Raw genomic sequence first — 27,041 nt, 5'->3', positions numbered from 1 at the left:
GATTATTATTTTTTCAGTCTTTACTTTGTTGCATTCACATTTGATCCAACATATTCATGAGATCACCAATTTGTAACTGGCTTAGATAAAAAAAATATATATATATATGTTTACCTTGGGGTCATTTTATGAATATTGATCACATTTGATCCAACATATTACTGGTTTAGGAATTATTGTTTTTAAATGTTTTTCCTGGAGTAATTTCAATTATCTTTGTTGCACTCACATTTGATCCATTTGCATTTATGCATTTGGCAGATGCTTAAAAGTGACTTGCTTTCCATTCTTTACTAGTGACTTTCATGCATTCTATGCGAATCAAACCCATGGCCTTGTTACTGTTTGAGCCACAGGAATGCTCATATAAATCCTTATAAAATTATCATTCACCAGTGTGGGCACTGAGAAATGCTGAAATTCAGATCATATGCATTTTCATGACATGCAAGGATTTGAATTATGGGCTCTGCTTTATTTTGGGAATGATGAGTAACTCTAAATATGATTGCACTTCCCAGAGGGTGTTTTGGCGAGCGCTGAATTGCAGGCGTGTTACCCACCAGTCTATCACTCAGGTTTCACAGAGGAAGCTCTCAGTTATGGGAATCCCTCTCCTCATCACTTAATGTGATTTAGGTCTGCCGTGACTGTGTGATATAATACCATCAAGCGTCTAGACATAGGCCTACACACAGGCATGCCCGCAGAAAGAGACATGAATCTCATCCTCCACAGTCAACGAGGAAAATTCGCAAATCATTTTTTTTCCTGCTTAGACATAAATGCACAAAGAAAGCACAAGTCCTTTGCCACAGTCATCTCTGCTCAGCTCAGACTACAGCAGCACGAGAAAACAGTGGGGCGCAAGGGCAGCTTATGGAGAGAGAGAGAGAGAGAGGGCGTGCGCGCGCACAGTATAATTGAGCCGTATGAATTTTTCAACATTCGTGGATTTGTTCCAACCGTGTCAGTGGCAGGCAGACTGCGAGACACAGATTGGTTTTTGTAACGCGCAAGTCTATTTCTGACTAAGCGTGGATTTCACATCCGCCATACAGGGCTGTGTGACACGCGCCTCTGAAATTCACCCACATGCAGTGTGATTTAAAACAGGAAAACAAAAATCATAGTTAAAAAAATGTCTCCATGTCAAACAATACATTTAAAACGAGCCCGTGTCTGAATAGGAGGTAGAGCTGGCAGAAAAGGAAAAGAAAATGTGATATAAATGCAATACATTGAATGGAAAAAATACGCCTTGGGAAATCGAAAACTGAATAAGGCATGACGTCACAGGTGGACAACAATTGATTGTTACAGCTACTACCTTTTTTATGCAGTTTATGGCTATAACACAACCCCCCATACGTTGATATTGACTACAGTTTTTTTCGCATGCTAAAAATAAAGAATAGGCTATGTTTGACATTTTGCTGATTAAACTTTTTTTTTATGTATAGGCTAGTTCATCATATAGGCTAGCCTATATTTAGAAATATGTATGATGATTAAATTGGTATATGGTAAAACTGTATTGTGCTAAAGTTTTTTAGTTCTTTTTTTTTGCATTACATTGTGTTTTATATATTTTTGTCTTAGTCATTGATCAGAGGAAAAGTCACTCGTTATCCACTGAGACATCATCGTGTGGCTTTCTGTTACAGGTGTTAATATGGAAGATGTCGCCTATTTTTTGGATATAAAAGGTTGGTATTAACAGTAGCCTATATCGTTTAAATAATCTATAGATTTATTGAGTTTTTATGGATATACATTCTTCCGTTTTCACGCGTCTAATTAATTATATCGTTTTTCATTTTGATATTGTAACGCCTGTTGTAGGCTATACCTCTCCAGCGGTGGACATGGCGTCATCTGAGAGGAAACAGCCTTGCCCACACTGGAACGAACCATTCCCGTATGAGAGAGAGAGAGAGAGAGAGAGAGAGAGAGAGAGAGAGAGAGAGAGAGAGAGGGGACAAGAGAAAGAAAGAAGCGAGAGGGGGAGGAGTGAGGGTAGCACCGGGTTCGCTGTGAGCCATGTTGGATGTGAATGAGAGATGCTGCGCTCGTGTCGCTGCTAGCCGGAGCTCTACCAAACACCGAGTGTAGATGCGAGCTTCCCGGGATCACCGAGCGACCGGGGAGCACGGCGGAAGGAGTCGGGCGGTGGTGAATGAGGTGGCCACTTAGCCGGCGTTTGGAGAGAGAAAGAAAGATACTTCGGTTCAGAGAGAGGGGAGAAAGGGGGGAGAGAGAGAAAGGATTTCACCAGACTAATGGCTGCACTGCTACTGGACTTGGGCTCGCTTTCGCCGCTGTTGTTTCTCCTTTTCCTCAGCTCTTTGTTCACTGTTATCCCGGGGAGTGCAGCAGGGCCGTGCTGCCGCTCTCTGTGCACCCACCCAGCCCCCGGAGACGCTCAAATCGCCAGCCTGCCCGACGGAACGGTAGCGGGGGCTTTGGCTGGGGGCGATTGGAAGATCCACCCTGCACGGACGGTACAGTCGCATAGACGGGAATTGCATTGCTTACGGTCAAGTGCAGTGGGAACCTCCTCATGTCCGTTGAGTACGGATTACCGGAATTCTAGTACATGGGTATCAGAACCGGCGGCGCACACCGGACGCTGTCATCCCCAGCCTTTTTGGAGTAACGGTGGCAGCGGAGAGAAGGGCGTTGTTTCTCGTGTTCTCGCCTCTCCGGTTCAGTATGGCAAAAAAAGGACTATACAAAGGACTAGAACGCGCTCGCGGCCACAGACGCGCCTCGACACGGGGAGGGTTGTTGTACAAAGCTTGTTGGATAACTCTAGACCAGCAGATAGCAAATCCAGGCCTAAGCACTGCCCATGCCACCCAAAACGGGAGTTTGCCGCTGCCAAGACATCAACTCGGTCGTTATTAAAAGCCCATTCTCATTCTAATGTGGCTTCGGACGCCAATAAATTGCACAAAGCGACAGCGGACCGTCCCCTTTCAGGCACCCTGAATGTTATCGATCTCACCAGAGAAGGCTGGAACGGGTCAGGCTTTGAAAATATCCGCGGGTGCTCGGAACCGTGCGCGCGGCAGCTCTCTCTAGGGCTTGGAAGCGAAGCAAGCAGCTGTCTCGAGTCACACCGGATCACAGGTTGTTCTGAAAGGCATCCAGCCTGGCACAGCAGTAACTGGCACCTGTTCAACATTTCTCTGGGGCGCTACGCTGTTTGTGAAAGGCAAGCAAGAGAAAATACAAACACCACATATTCAAATAACAGCTCAAAAGTACAATTTGTGCATGCAAAGTCTGATCGGAATAGTCCATTGAAGTATTCTTGTACACTCAAACGGACTGATGCTCGGGATTTAATAACACAGGCTGACTGGGTCAGAACTGGGACTTGCTTTGATGACAGAAAGACTCATTATAATAGATCAACTGGGATCAGCGCTGCTCCGTCTTATATCGGTGATGTACACAACTCTGACTCATCTGCTACTGGCACTCCCAGGGGTCATAATGCATCACATATCTACCTCTTAATCGAGCTAAACTTTCCTAAACGTTCTCGTGACTCACACATTCACATGCGAGGCAATCACACAGAGCGCGCGAGAGAATATTCAGCACCCGCTCAGTGGACAGCACCAGTCTCCGTGCATGATCTCGCTTACTCGAGTGACTTTACTGAAAGTTTGTTGCTGAGGAATTGGAACAGTAACAATAACAACAACTGCGCCAAAAATCGTAATAATAACCACAACAACAGCAGCAGTCCTGGCGATCAAAATGCAACTGAAACTCAAAATGTTCCTGGCAATGAAGAGCGCGACTTTGTAAAAGGGGAAAGCGCACGCTCTCCTTCTCCTTGCTCCGGTGCGCGTGCAGAGTGTGGTGACTACAGCGCCGACGACAGCTTAAGCGCCGATGGGGGAGCCACGCGGCCGCAATTAAAGTCCGGTAAACGGGTGTCATTACAAGCTGAGGGTGTCAGCCAGCAAGAAGAGCAGCTGGAAGCCGCGGCTGAGTGCGGTAGGAGGGAGGCACAGATAGAGGGCGGGGTGAAAGGGGAGGGAAGGGGGGAGGGTGACAGACAGCATGTAGAGGGAGAAAGGGAGGAAAGCATAGAGTGGGTGATTGCAGAAGACACAAAGGAAGAGACAGTGTTAGAAGAGACAAATTTCCTGAGAAAAAAAGAAAAAGGTCAAGGCAATGGCACCTCTCAGTCCGAAAGAGAGAGTGATGAAAACAAAGAGGAAATGTATACTGAACAAAATGAGCTTGCATATAGTGTAGATGGGGTGAGAAACACACGAAAAAAGCAGTACAGTGAGAAACTAAAAGCTGTAGAGAGCGATGAAGTGCAGAGAGGAGAGGAGCAGGAGTACAAGGAAGAGCAGACAGGTATCCCTCCTGTTGGGCGCTCCCGTAGAGCTGCTAATCGACATCCCCATTTCCCCCAATATAACTACCAGGTTCAGGTTGCTGAGAACCAGCCTCCTGGTACCTCAGTCATAGCTATGACAGCTGAGGACCCTGATGCTGGTGAGGCAGGCAGACTCAGTTACAGCATGGCCCCTTTAATGAACAGCAGGTCCATGGATTACTTCCAAATCGACCCAATTACTGGCCTTCTCGCCACCACACACATTCTGGATCGTGAACACATGGACTTGCACTACTTCAGAGTTACAGTCACAGACCACGGCTCACCGCGCCTTTCTGGAACAACTATGGTGACCATCACCGTGGCTGACCGTAATGATCACTCTCCTGTGTTTGAGCAAACAGAGTACCGCGAAACAATTCGAGAGAATGTGGAAGAGGGATATCCTATTCTACAGCTGCGAGCAACAGATCTTGACTCACCGACAAATGCCAATATACGCTACAGATTTATTGGAGAAAGTGCACCTGTTGCACGCTCTGCTTTTGAGATTGATCCACGATCAGGCTTGATCACAACACGAGGTATTGTTGACAGAGAAGCAAATGAGCGTTATACATTGCTGGTGGAAGCAAGTGACCAGGGGAGAGAGCCGGGCCCACGGTCAGCCACTGTTAGCGTCCATATCACTGTGTTGGATGAGAATGACAATGTTCCACAGTTCAGTCAAAAGCGGTACGTGGTTGCAGTTAGAGAGGATGTTCGACCACATTCCGAAATCCTCAGAGTCAGTGCTTCGGACCAGGATAAAGATGGGAATGCTGCTGTGCACTACAACATAATCAGTGGGAACAGCCGAGGACAGTTTGCTATTGACAGTGTTACTGGAGAAATCCAGGTGGTCGCTCCGCTTGATTTTGAGACAGAACGTGAGTACACACTGCGACTACGGGCTCAGGACAACGGGCGCCCCCCTCTCTCCAACAACACTGGAATTGTGAGTGTGCAGGTTACCGATGTCAACGATAATCCACCCATCTTTGTATCCACACCTTTCCAGGCTTCAGTGCTGGAGAGCGCTCCTATCGGTCACTCCATTCTCCACATACAAGCTATTGATACAGATAACGGTGACAATGCACGCCTGGAATACCGTTTGACGGGGACTGGCACAGATACACCATTTGTGATCAACGCTGCCACTGGTTGGGTGACAGTGAGCTCAGAGCTTGACCGTGAATCGGTAGAGCACTACTTCTTCGGTGTTGAGGCTCGAGATTATGGCGCCCCACCTCTTTCCGCCACAGCTAGTGTTACGATCACAGTAATGGATGTTAATGATAACCGACCAGAATTTCTACAAAAAGAGTATTACGTTAGACTAAATGAAGACGCAACTGTTGGAACAAGTGTGGTCAGCGTAACCGCAGTTGACCGTGATGTGAATAGCGCCGTCACATATCAAATCACCGGGGGAAACACACGTAATCGCTTTGCCATTAGCACAGCCAGTGGCGGAGGACTTGTCTCCCTAGCTCTGCCTTTGGACTACAAACAGGAACGTCGCTACGTGCTAACAGTCACTGCTTCTGACAGAACTCTCCACGACACCTGTCAGGTGCACGTCAACATTACAGATGCCAATACACACCGGCCCGTGTTCCAGAGCGCTCATTATTCAGTAAGTGTGAATGAGGACCGGCCTCCTGGCAGCACCGTGGTGGTCATAAGTGCCACAGATGATGATGTTGGAGAAAACGCACGTATCACTTACTACCTGGAGGACAATATTCCACAGTTTCGTATCGACCCTGCATCCGGAGCGATCACACTTCAAGCCGAACTAGACTACGAAGACCAGATGACTTACACTCTTGCCATCACTGCTCGTGACAACGGAATCCCACAGAAATCTGACACTACATATGTAGAGGTCAACGTTAATGATGTAAATGACAACGCACCTCAGTTCCAGAGCCCCAGGTATCAGGGTGGAGTCAGTGAGGATGCTCCACCTTTCACTAGTGTCCTACAGATCTCTGCTACTGACCGTGATGCTCATGCCAATGGCCGTGTCCAGTATACATTCCAAAATGGAGAGGATGGTGATGGCGATTTCACTATTGAACCAACCTCTGGGATAGTCCGAACCGTCAGGAGGCTTGACCGTGAAAGTGTTCCCTTCTACGAGCTGACTGCATTTGCCGTGGATCGCGGTGTTCCACCTCAGCGTACACCTGTACACATTCAAGTCAGTGTTATGGATGTCAACGACAATGCTCCTGTGTTCCCTGCTGACGATTTTGAGGTTCTAGTCAAGGAGAATAGCGCCGTTGGGTCCGTCGTAGCTCAAATAACAGCGACTGATCCAGATGAGGGCCAAAACGCTCAGATTATGTATCAGATTGTGGAAGGCAATATTCCAGAAATTTTCCAGATGGACATTTTTTCAGGAGAACTCACCTCTCTAATTGACCTTGACTATGAAACACGGAACGAGTATGTAATCGTTGTCCAGGCCACGTCAGCGCCGCTAGTTAGTCGTGCCACTGTGCGCATTCGACTGGTTGACCAAAATGATAATGGGCCTCAAATGCAAGACTTTCAAATCATCTTTAACAACTTTGTATCCAATCGATCCAACACCTTCCCAAGTGGGGTTATTGGACGAGTTCCTGCCCATGACCCAGATGTTTCAGATCGTCTCTACTACACTATAGATCGTGGAAATGAGCTGCACCTGCTGCTGTTGAACCACACAAGTGGGGAGATCCGCCTCAGCCGGAAACTGGACAACAACCGACCATTGGTGGCCCCGATGCTCATCACCGTCACTGGTAAGACCAAAGAAAGAGGGAAAGATGTGAGGGAGAGGGGGAGGGAGAAAGAAAAGGAAGAAATGGGGAAATGAAGCAAGGGCTATTAAGGTCATGAGGATGAAATCAAATCAGGTCAAATTGGTTTTGCTAACTCTTTTCTTCAGAGCTCTATTATGAAATATTGCTGAAGGCAATGTGTCAGTGTGCAGAGTCTATGTAAGTGGCAAAATGGAAAGAATAGAAGATATCTTTGGAGAGAGCTGAGCCTTGACTTGCATTTTTCCCTCTAAAGGCATTTAGCGCTCAATGTAAATTACTTTATGCTGGCACGATCTCTTACTGATATTAGCAGGTAACAATACCCTTCAGAAGTCTCAGTGGTAACATGAGAGAGTGTAAGTGCTGAGAGGAACATTGCTTGGCCACAACGGCTGATGTTGTTGATGGCATTGCTGGGAAGTGTACATAATTATGGCTTTTGAAAGGTTATAAATGGTGATTTGTTATTTACAGACATTGTGGCTAAATGGTAAATTTATCAAGATGTGTGGATTTTTGTGGCTGTTTTATGTTTATTTATCACTTAGAAAAAATGTCCTACTTGACTTAAAAAATATTGCTGCTTTTTTTATTTACCTTACCTTTCAGTTTGTGTGCGTGTGTGTGTAAGGCATATAGGTTAGGGAGTTTGTAAGACTGCAGTGTTGGACAGCTCAGTTACCCTCTGGTAAAATTCTAACTCTCTCCTCTGAGGAAAGCACACTTCCATTTCCATCCCCCTCTTGCTCTTCATTCCTCATTCATTTTTTTGCTTCCTTGCTTTCTATCCCTTTCTTTCCCTTTTTTCTCACAGAATTTTTTTTTTTCTGTTGGGTTAAATAGTATAAATATGTGTTTCTAAATGAGCGGAGCAGCTTATGGATTGTTTGACTTTATCAGAGTTTTGATGTCCCAAGGGAAACAGAAGGTTAATTTGAAATATAGTATTTCCTATGAAATAATTCCTTTGTATTCCAATTCACCCAGAGAAACAGCAGTTACAGTTTCCTAATGAGCACAGCTCATTGTCTGTAAGATGAGATGACATGGTTTGAAGCTCAATGTCGCCTTTATCTTGTTATTCTCTAAGCAAGGCTTGTATGGATGTGATTAGTTGTAGTGTTTATTTTGCTATGCCTTTAATGATGTGATGTACAAAATGCACATTTGAGGTGTAGCCAAAATCATATTGGTCTCAGAGATAATGCATGTATTTCAAAATAAATGTGTGTGTGTGTGTGTGTGTGAATACTGGTAAATGTAGTTTAATAGAGGATTACATACAGCCCTCTTATCTTGCATGCTCTCTCTCTCTCTCTCTCTCTCTCTCTCTCTCTCTCTCTCTGTTCTACTTTACTTTGAGTGTAATAGGACGTCCTTAGGGGAAGCCTGGCTTTGGAAACAAACGGAGCACAGTAATCAGCTGTCAAACTAGTGCCCAAGATTTTGTGTGTGTGTTTGTTTAATCAGATGGTTGAATATTCGTTCATGCAGCCATCTACATTGTTTATGCCTACATCTGGGTTTGTTTGAGCATATTAAGTTTGTGTGTTTATACACATGTGTTTTTGAGTGTGTAAGTGTTCGTAGTTGAGTGCCTTTTGGCTGATGGGGTAGAAATATATTTCCATGTGACTAATTCCAACTATGAAGGGCAAATACATCTAAGCATTTCACTTTATTTTTGTGCGCAAACCACACATACAGTGACCCATGACACCTGGGGCCTGTTTTGGTCATGCTAGGTTTGTAATTTCAATGTTCAGAAGTTTGTCAAATGTGAGAGGTGCTGTTGTGAGAATTTGTCAGCATGTCAAGTCAAGTCAAGTCACCTTTATTTATATAGTGCTTTTTACAATACAGATTGTATCAAAGCAGCTTCACAGTGATAACATGAAAATAATACAATAAAGTTTGTTTCTAGAAGAAAATTGCGTCATCGTCCACCTTAAGTAAGGCAGATCAATAATATTGTTGAATATTAAATGTCCCCAACTAAGCAAGCCAAAAGCCAAGGCAACAGTGGCAAGGAACCAAAACTCCACCAGGTGACAGAATGGAGAAAAAAACCTTGGGTGAAACCAGGCTCAGTCGGGGCCAGTTCTCCTCTGGCCAACAAGCGAACAGTATATGATTATGATTCAGGAACGATGTTTTATACAATGTTTAATAGGGAGCCAGTGCAGTGTTGACAGAACGGAGCTAATACGGTCATACTTTCTGGTTCTAGTGAGAACCAACTGGACTTTGTTTATTAAGCGTGCAGGGCAACCACCCAGTAGAGCTACAATAATCTAGCCTTGAGGTCATGAACGCATGAACTAACTGTTCTGCATTTTTCATTGAAAGCATATGTCGTAATTTAGATATATTTTTAAGATGGAAGAATGCGGTTTTACAGATGCTAGAAACGTGGCTTTCAAATGAAAGATTGGTATCAAAGAGCACACCCAGGTTCCTAACCGACGACGAAGCAGTGCAGAGGTTTTGTCAGGGCGTGTAGAAATATAGAGCTGAGTATCATCAGCATAACAGTGAAAACTAATTCCATGCTTCCTAATGATATCTCCCAAGGGTAGCATGTACAGGGTGAACAGCAACGGTCCTAGTACTGAGCCTTGTGGTACTCCATACTGAACTTTTGATCGATACGACATCTCTTCATTTACTGCTACAAACTGATAACGGTCAGATAAGTATGATTTGAACCATGCTAGTGCAATTCCACCAGTGCCAACATAATTTTCAAGTCTATTCAAAAGAATGTTGTGGTCGATGGTATCAAATGCAGCACTAAGATCCAGTAACACTAATAGAGAGATACAACCATGATCGGATGATAAGAGCAAATCATTTTAACTCTAATGAGAGCTGTCTCCGTACTATGATATGGTCTAAATCCTGACTGGAAATCCTCACAGATATCATTTCTTTCTAAAAAGGAACATAGTTTTTTTCTATTAACTTTGACAGAAAAGGTAGATTCCAGATCGGCCTGTAATTAACTAATTCTGTAGGATCAAGTTGCATTTTTTTAATAAGAGGTTTAATAATAGCCAGCTTAAAAGTTTTCGGTACATATCCTAGTGACAAAGATGAATTAATAAAAAAATGGATAACTCCAGTAGAGTTTAGAATGTCTGTAAATGCTAATCCCAATGCTTCTTTTTCATTATCTACATGGATATTAAAATCCCCAACAATTAGGACTTTATCTGCAACCAGTACTAACTCTGATAGAAAATCAGCAAATTCTTTGATAAAATCTGTATGGTGCCCTGGTGGCCTGTATACAGTAGCCAGCACAAATGTCAAACTGGATTTATCACTTACGCTAGATAATGTTACAGAAAGCACTATCACTTCAAAAGAATTGTATTTGAAACTAGACTTCTGAGTAATACTGAAGATATTGCTATAAATTACAGCAATACCTCCCCCTTTTCCTTTTAAACGAGCCTCGTGGTTATAGCAGTAATCTTGTGGAGTGGACTCATTTAAAGTAATGTAATTGTCTGATTTTACCCAAGTTTTTATTTGTTGAACATCAATCAAATCCCTTACCCTTAAATGGGTTTGGGAGTTTTTTGTATTTCCTAGCTCGGGGAACAGACACAGTCTCTATGTGATGATATCTAGGTGAAAGAGTTTCTATGTGATGGGATTTATCTGATAGGATTTACCTGATACATGTGCATGTATCAGGTTTGTTGTGTTAGGTAGTGAAACCTGAAAAAACCTATACTGTAGGGACCTACAAAACCTATGTGTTTATTTCATGTTTTTGTGAACTGGTAAAAGGTATTTGCATGTTTTCCTACGACCCCAGCGAGAATTGCATCAAACACACTCTCACAGGCAGTTATTTCTAACAATCCCCTTGTGCAAAACAAGCCTAAAATAAAGTTCACTTTAGAATGGGTAAGGGAGCTAGATTATAAAAGATTAAAAGGGTCCGAGAGAGAAGTAGAGAGAAATACAATGAAGAAAGGAGAAATGATGGGTTTAGGGAATGTGTATAGGAGGAAGAAGAAAACAGACTGAGGAAGAGAAGATAACAAAACACTGAAGTGTGGAATAGAGACTTGGGAAATGGAGGGAGGTGAATGACTGACGAGTGATTGAACAGAAGGAATAGAAAGAGGAAAGACTCGCTGAGTTCAGGTCTATGCTTTGAACAGCTGAAGGAAAATTATTTCAGATGAAAGAAATGGAAAATTGCCCTCTTTGAAACCAACCACACTGCTCTTAACATGCTTTATATTGAATGGCTGTATATGCAATGCTTCTGTTTGTATTTGTGCCTGCACTTAAAAATCATCTTCATAACCAGTATTTTGATCTGGTTTACCAGTAAAATATAAAAATTATGTTTTAAGCATACATTTCACAATATTTTGAAAGTTTTGATAGATAAAACAAACAAACACAAACAATTTGTCAACAGGGTTAAAAACTTAATTTAAGATATGTTCTCTAAAAAGAATAACCATTTTATTGATAGCATAAGATCACATACACTACCATTCAAAAGTTTGTGGACAGTAAGATTAAAAAAACAAAAACAATTTGAAAGAAGCCCCTTGGGTTCACCAAGGCTATATTAATTTGATCAAATACAGTAATATTGTGAAGTATTATTACAATTTAAAGTTAAAGTTTTCTATTTTAATATATTTTAAAATGTGATGATTTTTCAGCATCATTATGATCCTTCAGAAATCATTCTATTATGCTGATTTGGTGCTCAAGAAACATTTCTTATTATTATCCATGTTTCTTATTATTATCTGTTTTGCTCGCCTCTAGCCCGCCTATATCAGATACACCGATGTGATTGGTGCAGCTCGGCTACAAGGGCATAGTTAATGAGCATCATTACTCAATGCTAGAGTGACTCGCTGAGCTAAATCAAATTGCGCTCTCGCGAGAACTCTGGATTTCCAGGGTAGTTGAAAACAGTTGTGCTGCTTAATATTTTTGTGGAAACGGTGATATATTTTTTTCAGTATTCTTTTCAGTAAAGAGCAATCTTTACTTTTGTAAAATTATAAATGTCTTTAATGTCAGTTTTGATCAGTTTAATTAATCCTTGCTGATTCAAAAAAATATTTCATTGTAAATAGTGTACAATATAGAGAGTTATAATCAGGGGCTGAATAGAGTATCCTTTAAAAGTTCTTTCAGGCAATCAACTCTCTTAACGGTAAAGTGGACTTATATAAAAATTTACTCTGGGACCTGTTAAATTTAGCTATGTAAGTGTAGATCAGTTTATTGAGTTGGTATTTACAACAATACAATATGTACAACATGTCCCTGGATCAACATCTTTGTTGATCCTGGAACAACATTCCAATCAACCAATCCGATTTGAGGGACAAGTTTACAGTTTTATGTCAAGTTTAGGCTTACAACAATTAAGGGTTAAGGGACTACTACCTCAGTGTTATTCAAATATAATTTCCCTCTGATTCTGAGAAGTTATGGGTAGGGATTGGGTTGGCACTACATTTTCGGGCAGGAATGTTGTTCCAGGATCAACAAAATAATTCTGTTCATAATTATATATCTTGCCTGGCAAAATCACGGTGACTTCCACTGACTGCTAATGTCAGATCCCATAGACAGATATTAAACAAAGAGCAAGTAAACACACACACATGCTGGTGATTTGACTTATCCTCTGTGGGAGCTCGAATGTGTTGATTTAATCAGCATGAATAATAATATTTTCCTGTTGTAAGCTTCATTAATCATTTAAATAAATGTTTTGTTTAGTTTTATTTAGATGATGAGTCACCAGTGTGTTACCCCTGCACATGTTGTGGCCATTTAGAGTAATTACGATTATTTACTTGTCAATTTGCCATAATTGCTATTATTTGTTTGACCTCAATGCTTACTGGAATATGACAGAAAAATGATAGACAAGATAAGAAATTGGTGCTTTGCTTCCGTTGTGTTTTGCGCCATGTGCTTTTCTAGTGCATTAGTTTAATGGCTGCATGGTGTGTTAAAGTGAGAGATGGGGACTGTTTTCGGGAGGTCAGTAGGGAGTCACTGCCTTATAATCCCATAATCAAACCAGCTGCCTCCTCGCACCCTTCCCCCTACCTCTCCTGTACCTCGTTCTCTCCCCCCACACCTTCTTTTTGTCTGTCTTTTCCTCATCTCAGTCTCCCACAAACACACATTCCCGGATCTCTTGTCTGCTTGATATTGCCTTTATCTTTCTGACGTCTATGTAAACACTCCTGCTCCCCTGCCTCCATCCTTCCTCTTCTAACCCATTTCGCTCTCTCTCTCTCTCTCTCTCTCTCTCTCTCTCTCTCTCTCTCTCTCTCTCTCTCTCTCTCTCTCTCTCTCTCTCTCTCTCTCGCACAGGGTGGCATTTCATCAAAGGAGGATATAATCTCCTTAGACACTGAGACATCCAGTGACATTAAAAACTTCAAGCCACGGCTGTCGTCCTCACGCGTTGTAGACACTCACACATTGCGCTTGACAAACACGACTTTATTTCTCCAGCTATTACAGCAGTTCAGTCAAACACTTCATCACTGTGAAAAAACTGTACAAATATTTTGAGCTAAACTGTAATATACAAACAGTACATGCAAACACTGTTTGGTGTGGTGAGCCAAGCAGGATTAAAGGATCTTTAAAGTGCCTCAGTGCTTTTTCAAATACTACCTTATATGCAGTGTGTAGTATAGCGATTTGTGAATGTAGTTTTAAAGTTTTAAAGATCAAGTTTTAAAGTTTTAAAGATCAAAGTGCACGACAAATAAAGTTATTGTCTCCTAAAAGAAGGACTCGCTTCTGCCGTAATGAGTCGTCAGCAATTCCAGCCTTATTTCCTGTTACAAACCTACGTAACAACGTAACAAATTTGCATAATGCCAGCCTGTGATCTTCACTGACTACCATTGACTACTTTAACCCACGCTCATTGTAGTTGTACCAAAGTGTAAATTTTTGTACCCTAAATTTAACAGGATTTTTTTTTTTTTTACAGCGTAAAAGCACTGAAATTGCACACTTTACCTTTAAGAATGCCAATTTGTTATACATTTGGGTTATGGATTACCATGGCAGGTGTGGTTGAGTAGAAAGCATGTTTTGTTTCTGTCTGTGTGTTTGAGAGAGAGAAGTGGGGGATGGAAAAAATGAGAAATGCTTATCAGCATGAAAGGTATGACTTTTAAGTGGATGACATTATGATCTAACGTCTCTCTTTCACCCCTCCCCCCTTCATTTTATCTTCTGTGCTTTTATTCTTTCCCATCCCTGACTCCTTACCAGCCTCCAACAGCCTCACCCCAAGCTCTCTCTCTCTCTCCTTCCCGCTCAATCTCAATCATTTCCTCTTCTCTTCTCTTCCTCTTTTTATTTCATTCAATTTAAATTGACTTTAGAGTGACTTGCTGCCAAGACCATAGTCATGCACTTAATTGCAAAGACATTTTTAATGTATTCAGGGGAAAAAATCATTTAGAAAATGGAAAAGCAACTGTGAAAATTTCATCATTGTTGTACAAACAGCAAGGACATTCTGAATAACACGATTCAGAATTGTTTGGGCTGGCAGGGTGTTAGTGGTACTGGAGTATCAAAGTCCTTCAAACACTAGCATGCTTCACTGGTCACTATAATGATAATAGTGCAATGGTGTGTATTTTCAAACTCACAGCCCAATAAGTGCTGCATGGTCCAAAATTAAAGCCAGTGGCTGTAATATTTAAACCCAAACAAATATGGCTGTATAAAGCTGAATGTCAGGAGACTTGTCAAGAAATTGTCTGGGTAATATTTTACCCTCCAAAATAAATATTTTACCCTCTCAAAAGGAAAAAAAAAGCCCAAATTTAGGACCATTTATGTTTGATTGCATTGGGGCATTATTTTCATGATAATTAATCAAATTTCCTTCAACCGTCATCACTTTAATACAGATCAATGTCAACAATGACATATTATTTAAATATATAATTTATACATCATTTTTTTTACAGTAAGAAGAAATTATAATATTTAGCCTGCAAAATTTAGCCTGCAAAACCAATCAGCTGTCTATTGGTCAATGCTGCAAATTTGTGTGGAAAAATAATGCAACATCTGCATGGGGAAATGTTTGCTCTTATGCAAAATTTTCAATCATGTTGATTACAATTGAAATGACTGGATTTCACCCGCAAAATGTTGCTAGTGGTAAAGGTAGTGTTTGCTCACAAAATGAAAATAATACACGCTGAATGAAACACAGTAACAGTAATAAATAAACCTGGTTTTAAAAATCAACTACAATTTCTACATACAAAACATAATGTCTGAAATGCAATCTGGACATGTTTACATTGGGTTCACCCACACATTTTCTGATCAGTCACAGAAAACCTTGAAAACCTTTCCAGTTTGCTCTCTTTTCAATTCTAAACAGTCTGTGACTGTGTATATCCAAAGTTGTATGCACTGTATGTGCATTTGTGTGTATGAGCATAAAGTACGTGTGCATTTGATGGACACATGATTCACTGCGCAGCATGTTGCTAATTTCACAGTCAGTGAGCTGTAGATGAAATCACAGGCTGTACTGTCACCGACCCGACTTCATGTTGAGATGGACCTCTGAAGTAGTACAACTCTCACAGCTGCATTAAAATGTTTCACATTACAATAAAGTAAAACATAGACTGTGACTATCAGAGAAACTGAAGTGGTGTTTTGATGGAGCTGTCAGACATGTTCTTATCACTTATCTTACAAACTAAAGTGATTTGACATTCTGCTTTTACACATACTGTGATACAGGGCAAGGCTTGTCATTTTTATGCTTATTATCTCTCCTTAACTCACTTCATCTTCCCTTTGTCTCATTCTCTGTGTGTTTCTCAGATGGCATTCACAGCGTCAGCGCTCAGTGTGTGTTGCGGGTTCTCATCATTACAGAAGAGATGCTCAGCAGCAGCATCACTGTGCGACTCCAGAACATGTCCCAGGAGCACTTCCTGTCCCCGCTGCTCACTCACTTCCTGGAGGGGGTGTCAGCAGTGCTTTCAGTCTCTCCTGATGATGTGTTTGTGTTTAACGTGCAGCCGGATGCAGATGCAGGAAAGGTGCTCAACGTTAGTTTCTCCGCCGCATTGCCGGGAGGGCAGTTTTTCCCATCAGAGGCTCTGGAGGAGCAGCTGTACCTCAACAGACCTAGACTTAACACCCTTGCACATATGGAGGTAAAACACACACACACACACACACACACACACACACACACACACACACACACACACACACACACACACACACACACACACACACACACACACAGGCCTCATAGAGTATTTAGACATTTAAACAACATTTAATTGTATGAATTTCATTGTATTAGATAAGGTAATACAAATCTTTATAATTATCTTTAATTTGGTTGTCTTTTGTTAAGGCTGCACTTATATAATAAAAGAGACTGTAAAAATAAGTACAGTGAAATTGTGAAATATTATTACAATTTAAAATAATTGTTTTCTGTTTTAATTTATTTTGAAATGTAATTTATTCATGTGATGGCTAAGCTGAAATTTCAGCATCGTTACACCAGTCTTCAGTGTCACATGATCCTTCAGAAATCTTTCTAATATGATCTTTTGCTGCTCAAGAAACATTTCTTATTATTATCAATGTTGAAAACACCTGTGCTGCTTAATATGTTTGTGGAAACCGTAAAACTTTTTTTTTTTTTTTTTGATGAATAGAAAATTCAATAGAACAGCATTTGGTTGAATTTTTTATTTTTTAATTCTTTACTGTCTCTTTAGATAAATTTAATGTGTCCTTGTTGAATAAAAAAAAATCTTCCTGACCCAAAACTTTTGAACAGTAGTTTAAAAATTTATAAAATAAAAAAACTTTTCAAATTGACAAAAAGGTAAATCTAAAGTTATTTATTCAATTCATAGTTAAATGAAACAATAAATTAATTAAACTTTACTTAAAACATTGCAATTACAAATTTATTTTCTTCATCTTTTTGCCAAATACTTTTCTTTATCCATTTGCCAGTTGAGTTTTGATTTTAAAAAAACATGAGAGCAACCAATAAATGTTTGACTGAATTTTAAGGCATGCTGAATATATTGATAATTTATAATCTCCTATAATTTTAGGGGGAACTACACACACAAGTTCACACAAACACTTAAAAGCACCTTTTGTTGTGTATTACGGCAGGTTCTCCCATTTGATGATAACGTGTGCTTGCGTGAGCCATGTCAGAACTACATGAAGTGCATCAGCGTCCTCCGCTTCAACAGCTCCGCTCCCTTTATCGCCTCCCCTTCCACGCTGTTCCGGCCCATCCATCCCATCACAGGCCTGCGCTGCCGCTGCCCAGCCGGATTTACCGGAGATTACTGCGAGATTGAAATAAACCTGTGTTACTCAAACCCCTGCATGAATGGAGGAGTGTGTGCTCGCAGGGAGGGAGGCTACACCTGCATCTGCCGAGAGGATTACACAGGTGAGAGTGGGATTGTGTATTTCAGTAAGAGATGTGTTATTGTATCTTTCTAGATGATGGGGAGTCTTGCAAAGACTTGCAATAGATTATTCTGGCCAAGAATCGCCCACTTATGGCTGGTTCACACTGCCAAAACATACAGCAACATTTCAAATGTGCACTAAAGTTGGCTGTTGGATGTACAGTAGAATGATGAGAATCATGTTCATACTGCCCAACCGACAGGATCCAACAAACCCAACAACATTTGGCATTTGATGTTTCTTGGTTAGACAGGAAAAGGACAAAATATATCTTTCAAAGATTTGATGCTAAGAGTAGGACTGGGTATAGATTCAGATCTTCTAATTACATTCCAATTAGGTTCTGATTAACAAATTAGTTAACAAATTCAATTTGATTTAATTCATTTTCAGATATATCAGTTATAATGTCCATTTTGTATATAGTATGTATGAAAGAAATTCTCAGCTAATGCTTTAAATTATTTAAGGAACCTTCTTACTTGGTAAAAATAAGAATTTACGGTAATTAATAATCTTAAAACAGGGTCCAAACTATGGAGTTCGATTACTATTTATTTATATTAAATATAAAAATAGTAAAAACAGCTCTGTGGATACCAACTGAAGTAAACTTTAAATTGCATTTCTAATGTAAAACCGTTTTTTGCAACTAATCAATAACGTCCATTTATTTTTTCAAATAAAAAATGGTTTATTAATTTATTATTTTAACTACATTTTAAAACATTAAATTAAACAAACTGTTTTAAATATATACAATTTTATTTTTAAGTGTCACTCCTAGTCCTTTTCCACCTTATTTTTCCATGCAGAAGTAAGCTGTTTTCTGCGAATGTGTGAGACTTTCGATTCATTAGCCGCTATAGGGAAATAACGAGAAGAATATCAAAGTGCAGTAAATGGAAAAACTGTTTGCGCAACAAACCAGTGTGTTTATAATTAAATAAGAAATACCAGTTCGCACTGGAAGCCAGGAACCTTAAATTTACAAATGGCCGCGCCCGCTCTTACGTAAAAAAATAAGGTGGTAACTTTTGGGTTTGTTTTGCTGATGGCAATCAATCTTGGGATTTTCAATATTGATTATTGAGTAATCAGTAGTAATCAGTTTTTTGAGATCGTTCAAATGAATAGCACGATTAATGATAAAATCAATATTTTAACCCAGCCCTGGCCATGTGCGCCTCCAACGTTTCCAAATCCAGTTACTAGTTTTTCCAAAGAGGCACTCAAATTGTGCAGCAGCCTGCCAATCAAACATTGCCAGTTTTCTGTTCAATATGCATCAGATGGCCAGTGAAGGGGCTGTGAGCGGTCCGTGGGCGCAGCATCTGATGCTGAGACTAGACGGTGGTGCCTGGTGGAACAGCACAACCGCTAACCAGTTTGTTTTTCAGTGTGTGTGTGTAGCCATTGGAGTTGAACAGACCTAAACTCTCAGCAGTGAAGTCATTCTAAAGTGAAATGAGCAACTCTTAGTAATACAAACGCTGCAGTATGAGAGAAAGTGAAAGAGAGAAAAAGAAATCCAACGGAAGGATGAAAGCAGGGGCAGATGCAGGATCCCCCCGAGGGCTGTACCATGTGTGTGGGGGTTGGGTAGGGTGGTTTAGCCCAAGAGAAGAAGAATAGCTTTGATGAATTAAACATCATTTGAACGAAGCGGAGAGAATACATTACCAAATAGTCTGGATAGGTACAGGGGAGTGGAGCGAAAAAGAGAGAGGCAGAAAGAGGGTGCTCTTAATAGTAAGTCAGGAAGTGAACAGCTGGAGAAAAGAGAGAGAGCGAGCACCAGTCACAAATATAAAAGGACAAAAGTATCTAGAGACTGAAGATAGAGAGACTAAAGATGGAGAGATATTTGCAGAGAGGGTTTTAGAGCCTTTCCCTGCTGGTTTTTAAGTGATTTAGAGTCAGCTGAGAATCAATGGAGATTTGTTTAAGTGTGCGCCGGTGTGTGTGAGAGCATGTGTGTGTACTTAAAAGCTCACCTTTTGTCCATGTCTAGATAAGCGCACTTGAATTCTCTTTGCTTTATGTAGGTGAATATCTCTGTGTGCTATTGCTTGTATTTGTTGTGGATATGTGAAGACAATTCTATTTTTTGTTTTTTTGTTTTTGGACTTTAAGATGAACTTGTATACCTCATTGTGAACTGTGAGAATGTGTTTGTATTTTTGAGTTTGAACATGTTTGTGTGCGTGCATGCGCGTGCGTGTGTGTGTGTGTGTGTGTGTGTGTGTGTGTGTGTGTGTGTGTGTATGTGTGTGTTTTCTGTCAGTTCTGGTTGAGAAGTTTAAAGAAATTGCTGTTGGTCTGTGTGTCAGTAAGTGCTCTGTGAGCAGGAGCAGTCAGTGTGAAATGTTTTCTCAGAATTGCGCGTGTTCGTGTCAAACAGTCCATATGGTTTAACTAGGGCCAGGGGCATAGAAACACTTTGAAAATGGAATTGGCAAACGTGTTAAATACTAATTAAACATTCTAAAAGCAATTTAATTCAATTCTTATGATATATCTTGCAATATTTGAACACTCTTTCTTATACATTCAGCACCTTTACTTACGAGAAACGATATAATTAAGCAGAAGATAAACACATTTATTTGCAAAAACATTCTAAGATCTTTATGATAAAACTAGTAAGACAAAGATAAGACAAACTTTAAGTTTCATAAGCAGTCTCTCATACAGACTGGTAAATAGATAGATTACTATGTTAGGGTGATTTTTGAATGTTCAACATATTTATTGTATTGAAATTTGCCATGATTTTATGCTCACTGTCTGTCTGTAATAATCACATATAGATAAATTGCAATAGAAAGTTGGCCTAGCAAATTATTAAAAATCATTTAAATATCACATAAATTGTATTTATATAGGCCATAACAACAATTTATATTACTTCATGTAACATTAAATAATGAATACTGGGTTTTCTCTTTTATGAAATATATTTATGATATATTTTAGTTGGTGTTCAGGTTTCATGTGTTCAGTGGTTTTCCCTGCTTATATATTTTTATTCTGGGCATAGCGACTTATTTTAAGTTGGCTTTTGAATATTCAGTGCTGCTGTCAAGAGGAATGTGTGCTTAAATCCTTTTCCCTTTGCAGGTGATATGCTTGTAAGCTATGATGAATATGCAAATGCCTCTTGTTGAATATGCAGAGAACTCTCAGTCTATGTAGCCAGTAGGATAAAGGCTGGACTGAGCTTCTTTTTAAATCTGCAAGTCCATGTGTCTTGTGGGTTTTGGTGTCTGTTTATATATGTGTGTGTGTGTGTGTGGCTGGTTTGTATTCATATTGAGCAGTTACTTTAGTGTAAACATTGATGGTTTGTTTGCATGTGATGTGTGTCTGTCCATATGTGTGTCCTGAGGCATTTTTCTGTATGTGTGTATATTTCTGTAGTGGGTCAAAGTTTGAAGTGCTTTTAAAGGTAGTATTTTCATACTCCCACTAAAGGGAGGCTGAGATGTCTACATGTGTGTGTCTGTGCCAGAGGTTTGTACATGCATGCCCATTAATGCGCTTTATTTAACCAGTGCCAGAGGCTCATCACCAACACAATGCTGGAACATCACTATGCCAGAATTTGGCTCACATTTGGCTCAGCAACATAAAGCCTTAGGGTATGATCTGCTGATGTTTCAGAACCCAAACAACAAGCTGTTTTATGAAGGAGTGTGTGTGTGTTTGTCTGTTATTGGTCCATTGGGGTTTCCCTGTCTACAGGTTTTTACAGAGTTTATACACATTTCTAGAATGTGTGTGTGTGTCTGTAAGCTAGATCCCTGCTGATACAGCGATGGTACAAATGTTTAATCATATCAAATGATTTAAAACAGTTACTTTTAATGTTCAGCTTTTCAAATTTTACATAAAGCTGTGAGAAATGATTCATGGATCAAGTAAAAATAGAACTCTGAAAAAAATGGTAATGTGGTTTAGTTCCATTCGCTCCCTGTTCCCAGCATGCACTAGGGCATGAATAATTATTAGGGTTTCATTTGGGAGTGTTTACCAGGTTTATTTATATTTTGTTGCTGGTTTTGTTGTCACATTTGGTATTGTAAAATCAGATCTGAATGTGAGGGGTTTTAAGCGCACTAAATGATCGAAGAAGTCTGGCAAGTCTGTTGTTTTACTGGAAGATCAAGCTATTTTTAAGATTTATTTTTGGTGTCTTTGCCTTGTTCTTAAAAATTACAAGCTCAAAAAATGTAGCAATAAAAAAAAGATTTGCGTAAATGAGTCATTCACAACAAGATATAATAACAAATGTATGTTGCACAATAACATACATTTAGAAAATAGATTCCATAGATTTCATGCCGACTTGAACAACTTAGCTTTAACTAAATAAATAATATAAAATTTCATCACAATAGGTGTGTGTTAAAAAATTGACAGATTTTGAGTCCTGACAACTTGACATTTTCAAATTTAGTCAAAGTATTTAGTAAAGAAAATTGGGATGCCTCATATTAAAATTCTGGCCAATAGCAATAAGCCATTTTTTTATTTTTTATGCTACGGCCAATAGCTGATACATGTAAATGGCCGAAACTAAAATTATGAAGTATTTTGTCTACATAATTCAAAATAAAATGCTAACAACTAAAGTCAATCATTTTAAATACAACAACTGAATATACATTACAATATATAAAACGGATATTTCTTTTGAGATTTACTAAAGATTACATTTGTTATGGTTTTTAAAAATTATCTTCAAAATATCAGCACCTAATTTTAAAGATCAGCATCTAAAGATAAACCAAATTGAATTGAAGAAGTATCAATGTGTGCATGTGTATATTTGATGTGTTTTCTCTGTCCGTCTCAGGCGAGCGTTGTGAGTTTGACCGGCGTGGTGGACGATGTGTGGCAGGCGTTTGTCGTAACGGTGGTACGTGTCGTGAGCTCTCCGGAGGGGGATTCAGGTGTGAGTGTCCTGCAGGAGGTTATGAGAAGCCCTACTGCTCTGTCACCACCAGATCCTTCCCGCCAAAATCATTCATGATGTTCAGGGGGCTCCGTCAACGATTCCACCTCTCCATCTCTCTCTCGTGAGTACATACATGGACACACCTGTTGTGTAATTTAAAGGCATGAAGTCAAATCTTTAGTCATGTGTCAAGTCCAAAACTATGACAGAAATAACCAGTTTTGTATTAGGATTAGGATTATATTAGGATTTTTTTCTGAGATAGGAGAGATTAATTAAAAACAGTACAAATGTAAATATTTGTATGTTTATAGATATAAATATGAATGTATATATCATAAATCTTATTTTCCCTTCTGTAATCTATTTCTTACATTCTCTCCTCTCTCTTTCATGCTCTGTTCATGAGAAAAGCTCCTTAGCACTCTTCTTTCATCCTGTTTTTTTCTACTTCCCCTTGTGAGTTTTATTTTCTGGTCATGTGTTTGATGTGATTGGTCAGGGTTTGGTTGCTGTGGCACAGAGGTAATATAATGGATGTTTGTTGTAATCTCCAGGGTGACTAAAACAGAGCTATTTTATTTATTAAAATGGTCAAATATCAACACACCCAGAAAGGGCACAACCTTCTCTCATCTCCCTAGACACGCCAGAATATTAAATCCTTCTCTCTCTCTCTCTCGGTTAAAGCCTGGCCTCTCTGCACTGAAAGATAACCATTGTGCTACAGTGTGCAATTTACCAACTGGCCATATCCTATAAAAACTCTTTTAAATCTAAAAGTCTTTGCTCAGGAGAGCGTAAACAGGGTCCATCTCTCTCACAGCTTAGGCCTTTTGTCAGCGTTTTGTTTGGACCAAACTAGTGCATTTGTTAAAAAAAAAAAAAAAAAAAAAAAATCCTTTCCAGAGAGGACATCCAGAGGCATGTCAGCTATAAATGTATATACCAAAAAGAGATATTATTATTTTGGCTTTCATTTGGCAATTTAGTCGAAATGAAATCGCAAATGTAAAATTAGAAATTTGAAAATTCAAATAATTATTTATCATTTTATTTCTTTACCATGCAGTCAGAGAGTTTTGCCTTAACAATAATGAATCTTATTTATTTATTTATTTGTGGTTAATAATTTTTTTTTATTAATAATTAATCATTTTATTTTGTTTTTATTTATTACGTAATCTTTGTAATTTTTATTCGTTTTTAAAATTAGGTCTATTTAGTTTTTATTAATTTTTATTCCAGTTTTAGTGTTAGTTATTTTTGTACATCAGGTTACACTAAATGAAAATGAGAAATGTTGCTTTGGCACCTAGTTAAAATTTTGCTCTAAAATAATGCTCTAAATGTGCAAAATATTTGACTTTGCAAGGTCTAATGGATATTGTTTGCTGATCTCCCTGCCATGAAACCGTCCCATGCTGACTGGAAATTGAGTTAGATTCATTTAGAGATCAATTTCTGCTGAGTGTACTTTAAGACAATTTGTGGGCATTACATTATTAAACTCTAAATGGACCTGTACTGATTCATTCCAGATCTTTGATGAGCTTTAATTGTGTTTTGTAGGTTTGCCACATTGGAAAGTAATGGTTTGGTCTTCTACAATGGCCGGTTTAATGAGAAGCACGACTTCCTTGCTTTGGAGATACTGGACGGACAAATGGTTCTTAAATACTCCACAGGTAAAGAAGAGTGCGTGTGTGTGCTCAGTTTTACAATAAATCCTGGACCCATCTATGGTCGAAATTTGGGATTACATAGAAATATGAAAGGGTTGTGGTGTACATTTTGTGAGTCTGTCACTTTAATATCTACTTTTGATCTCCTTTTCCACAGGTGAGTCGTCTACTCTGGTGAGCCCGTACCTGCCTGGTGGAGTGAGTGATGGCAACTGGCACACTGTTCACATCCATTACTACAACAAGGTGAGAAAATGCTCTGAAGAAGCAGAATTTGAATTTTTGGGTGGACTATTCCTTATTCTTCTGTTACTATGGACTTTTCTACTATGGAACTTTTGTTAGTTTCCTTATATTCAGAATGTAGTTGCGTGCTTTGTGTTTGTGTACTTATGGGGAAACATTTGTGTATGTATCCTAGCCAAAGCGAAGTGTTAGCGGTGAGGTTCAGGGTCCATCCGATGAGAAGGTCGCTGTCTTGAGTGTAGATGACTGTGATACGGCCGTTTCTCTGAGGTTTGGCACTCAGCTCGGCAACTATAGCTGTGCTGCACAGGGGAGACAGACCAGCAGCAAGAAGTGAGCGTGCGCACACTCACACATACACATTTACAGTATATGTTCACTTTGCACATGTTGGTTTTGCTCAGGAAAACTCATAGCATCTCTCTCATTCTCTCATTCTGTATTGTTTCTCTCATAGGTCTTTGGATCTGACTGGCCCGTTGTTTTTGGGTGGAGTTCCTAACCTGCCTGAGAATTTCCCGTTTGGTACAAGAGAATTTATTGGCTGCATGAAAGACCTGCACATTGATAACAGACCAGTGGACATGGCAGGATTCATCGCTAATAATGGCACTTTACCTGGTGTGTGCGCATTATGTGATGAAAGTGACGCTCTGTATCTCTGTAATGACATCAACATACACTACCGTTCAAAAGTTTGGGATTCCACAAAATTATTAAGCAGCACAGCTGTTAGTTTCATTGATAATAATAAGAATGTTTCTTGAGCACCAAATCAGCGTATTAGAATGATTTCTGAAGAATCATGTGACACTGAAGACTGGCGTAATGACTGCTGAAAATTCATCACAGAAATAAATTACATTTTAAAATATATTAAAATAGAGGATAGTTATTTTAAATTGTAATAATATTTCACAATATTACTATTTTTACTGTATTTTTGAACAAATAATGCATCCCTAATGAGCATAAGAGACTTCTTTCAAAAACATTAAAAATATCACCAGCCCCAAACCTTTGTATGGTAGTGCCTTCCTTTTGTGAGCGTTTGTGGTAATTTTTGGCCTGTTATTGTCTGCTGTCATGGTGATTGTGCTGTAACTGTCTTTTTCTGTGATTGGCTGCAGCATTTGTGATGTAATGCTCTGTCTTTATTAGGTTGCAGTGCCAAATTGCCTTTCTGTAAATCAAACCCGTGCCAGAATGGCGGCACATGTCGGGTGAGCTGGGAGACGTATTCCTGTGACTGCCCTGTTGGATTTGGAGGGAAGGACTGCAGCTTAGGTGAGACCTACATAAATGATTTCTCTGTTGATCTTTAAGTGAATCTTAAATCAGGATGGCATTATCAAACAGGAACTATTACTAAATGTTAATGTCATGATGGCATTGCTTATGATGGTAATGTTGGAATGATTCTTCCACAGTGATGTCCCACCCCCATCGTTTCCTTGGAAGCAGTGCACTGTGGTGGGACCTGAAGAATGAAGTCACCATCACCACACCCTGGTACATGGGGCTGGTGTTCCGCACCAGATCAAAAGAGGGAGTTCTCCTGCAGGCTCAAGCTGGACAGTACACCAACTTGATTTTTCAGGTATACTCACTTATAAAAATGCATGCAGAACAATTAGAAAAGCTTTAACCCTTTCAAAGTTATGGTATGGTCTGCATCTCATTACTAATACGAATTACCTTAAAGAGATGATTTTTTTTTCCTGCACTGATTTTTATTTATTTTTTCCACCAAACATATTTTAATTTTTATGATAAATATATATATATATATATATATATATATATATATATTTTTTTTTTAATTAAGTTTACAGTTAAATGTTTGTCCACCAAACATTTTAATTTTGATATTAAATTCATTCTTTAAGTTTACATTTACATATTTAAATTTGACTTTCTTTTTCATTTAAAATTTTAATCAAATTTAATATCAAAATGATCTGTAACAACCCAGCTGTCGTAACTGGTATTTTAACAGGATTCACATTAAATAATCTAATTGTTGGAAGGAGGAAGTCCACTTTATTTTAATTCAATTGTAGTAGTAGTTTCTTAATGTGTTTAGCTGCTATTTTTTCATAAGCATTTCATTTTAATTTAAATAAAACAATGGAAGAAATATTCATTACAGGCAAACACTAAGTAAAATCAAAGGGTTGAATCCTCCATGAATTATGAACCAAGCTTTTCCTGTGGTATTCTGATGCTCTCTGGCAATAAGGGAAAACCTGGCCTTGTTTGCCTTCAAATATTCCAAGAAATGTCTTAATTCATTAAGAGCCTGATGAAAGAAAAACAATATCTGTTTCAGGGTAGGAAACAAACATTTTCACTAGAAGCACAGTGTTAATTGC

At 39.3% G+C, this 27,041-nt stretch overlaps 1 protein-coding gene across 1 annotated transcript in view; it reads left to right on the top strand.

Annotated features, from left to right (window-relative positions):
• The first annotated feature begins 2,152 nt into the window (after positions 1 to 2,152).
• The window catches only part of celsr3 (cadherin, EGF LAG seven-pass G-type receptor 3), a 46,051-nt gene continuing 21,162 nt past the window's right edge, over positions 2,153 to 27,041 (top strand). Inside the window, exons 1-10 of the mRNA XM_084390398.1 lie at positions 2,153 to 7,209; positions 16,129 to 16,466; positions 17,461 to 17,749; positions 22,634 to 22,856; positions 24,308 to 24,423; positions 24,578 to 24,666; positions 24,842 to 24,999; positions 25,124 to 25,287; positions 25,828 to 25,953; positions 26,097 to 26,266. Of these exons, the coding sequence (XP_084246524.1) occupies positions 2,283 to 7,209; positions 16,129 to 16,466; positions 17,461 to 17,749; positions 22,634 to 22,856; positions 24,308 to 24,423; positions 24,578 to 24,666; positions 24,842 to 24,999; positions 25,124 to 25,287; positions 25,828 to 25,953; positions 26,097 to 26,266 (6,600 nt within the window). The 5' untranslated portion in view covers positions 2,153 to 2,282. The remainder of the gene's footprint in view (positions 7,210 to 16,128; positions 16,467 to 17,460; positions 17,750 to 22,633; positions 22,857 to 24,307; positions 24,424 to 24,577; positions 24,667 to 24,841; positions 25,000 to 25,123; positions 25,288 to 25,827; positions 25,954 to 26,096; positions 26,267 to 27,041) is intronic.

Source organism: Rutilus rutilus, assembly GCF_951802725.1.
Source record: "Rutilus rutilus genome assembly, chromosome: 19".
Classification (NCBI taxonomy): domain Eukaryota; kingdom Metazoa; phylum Chordata; class Actinopteri; order Cypriniformes; family Leuciscidae; genus Rutilus; species Rutilus rutilus.
Note: the sequence above shows the minus strand (reverse complement) of the source record. Positions and strands in the feature narration are given on the sequence as shown.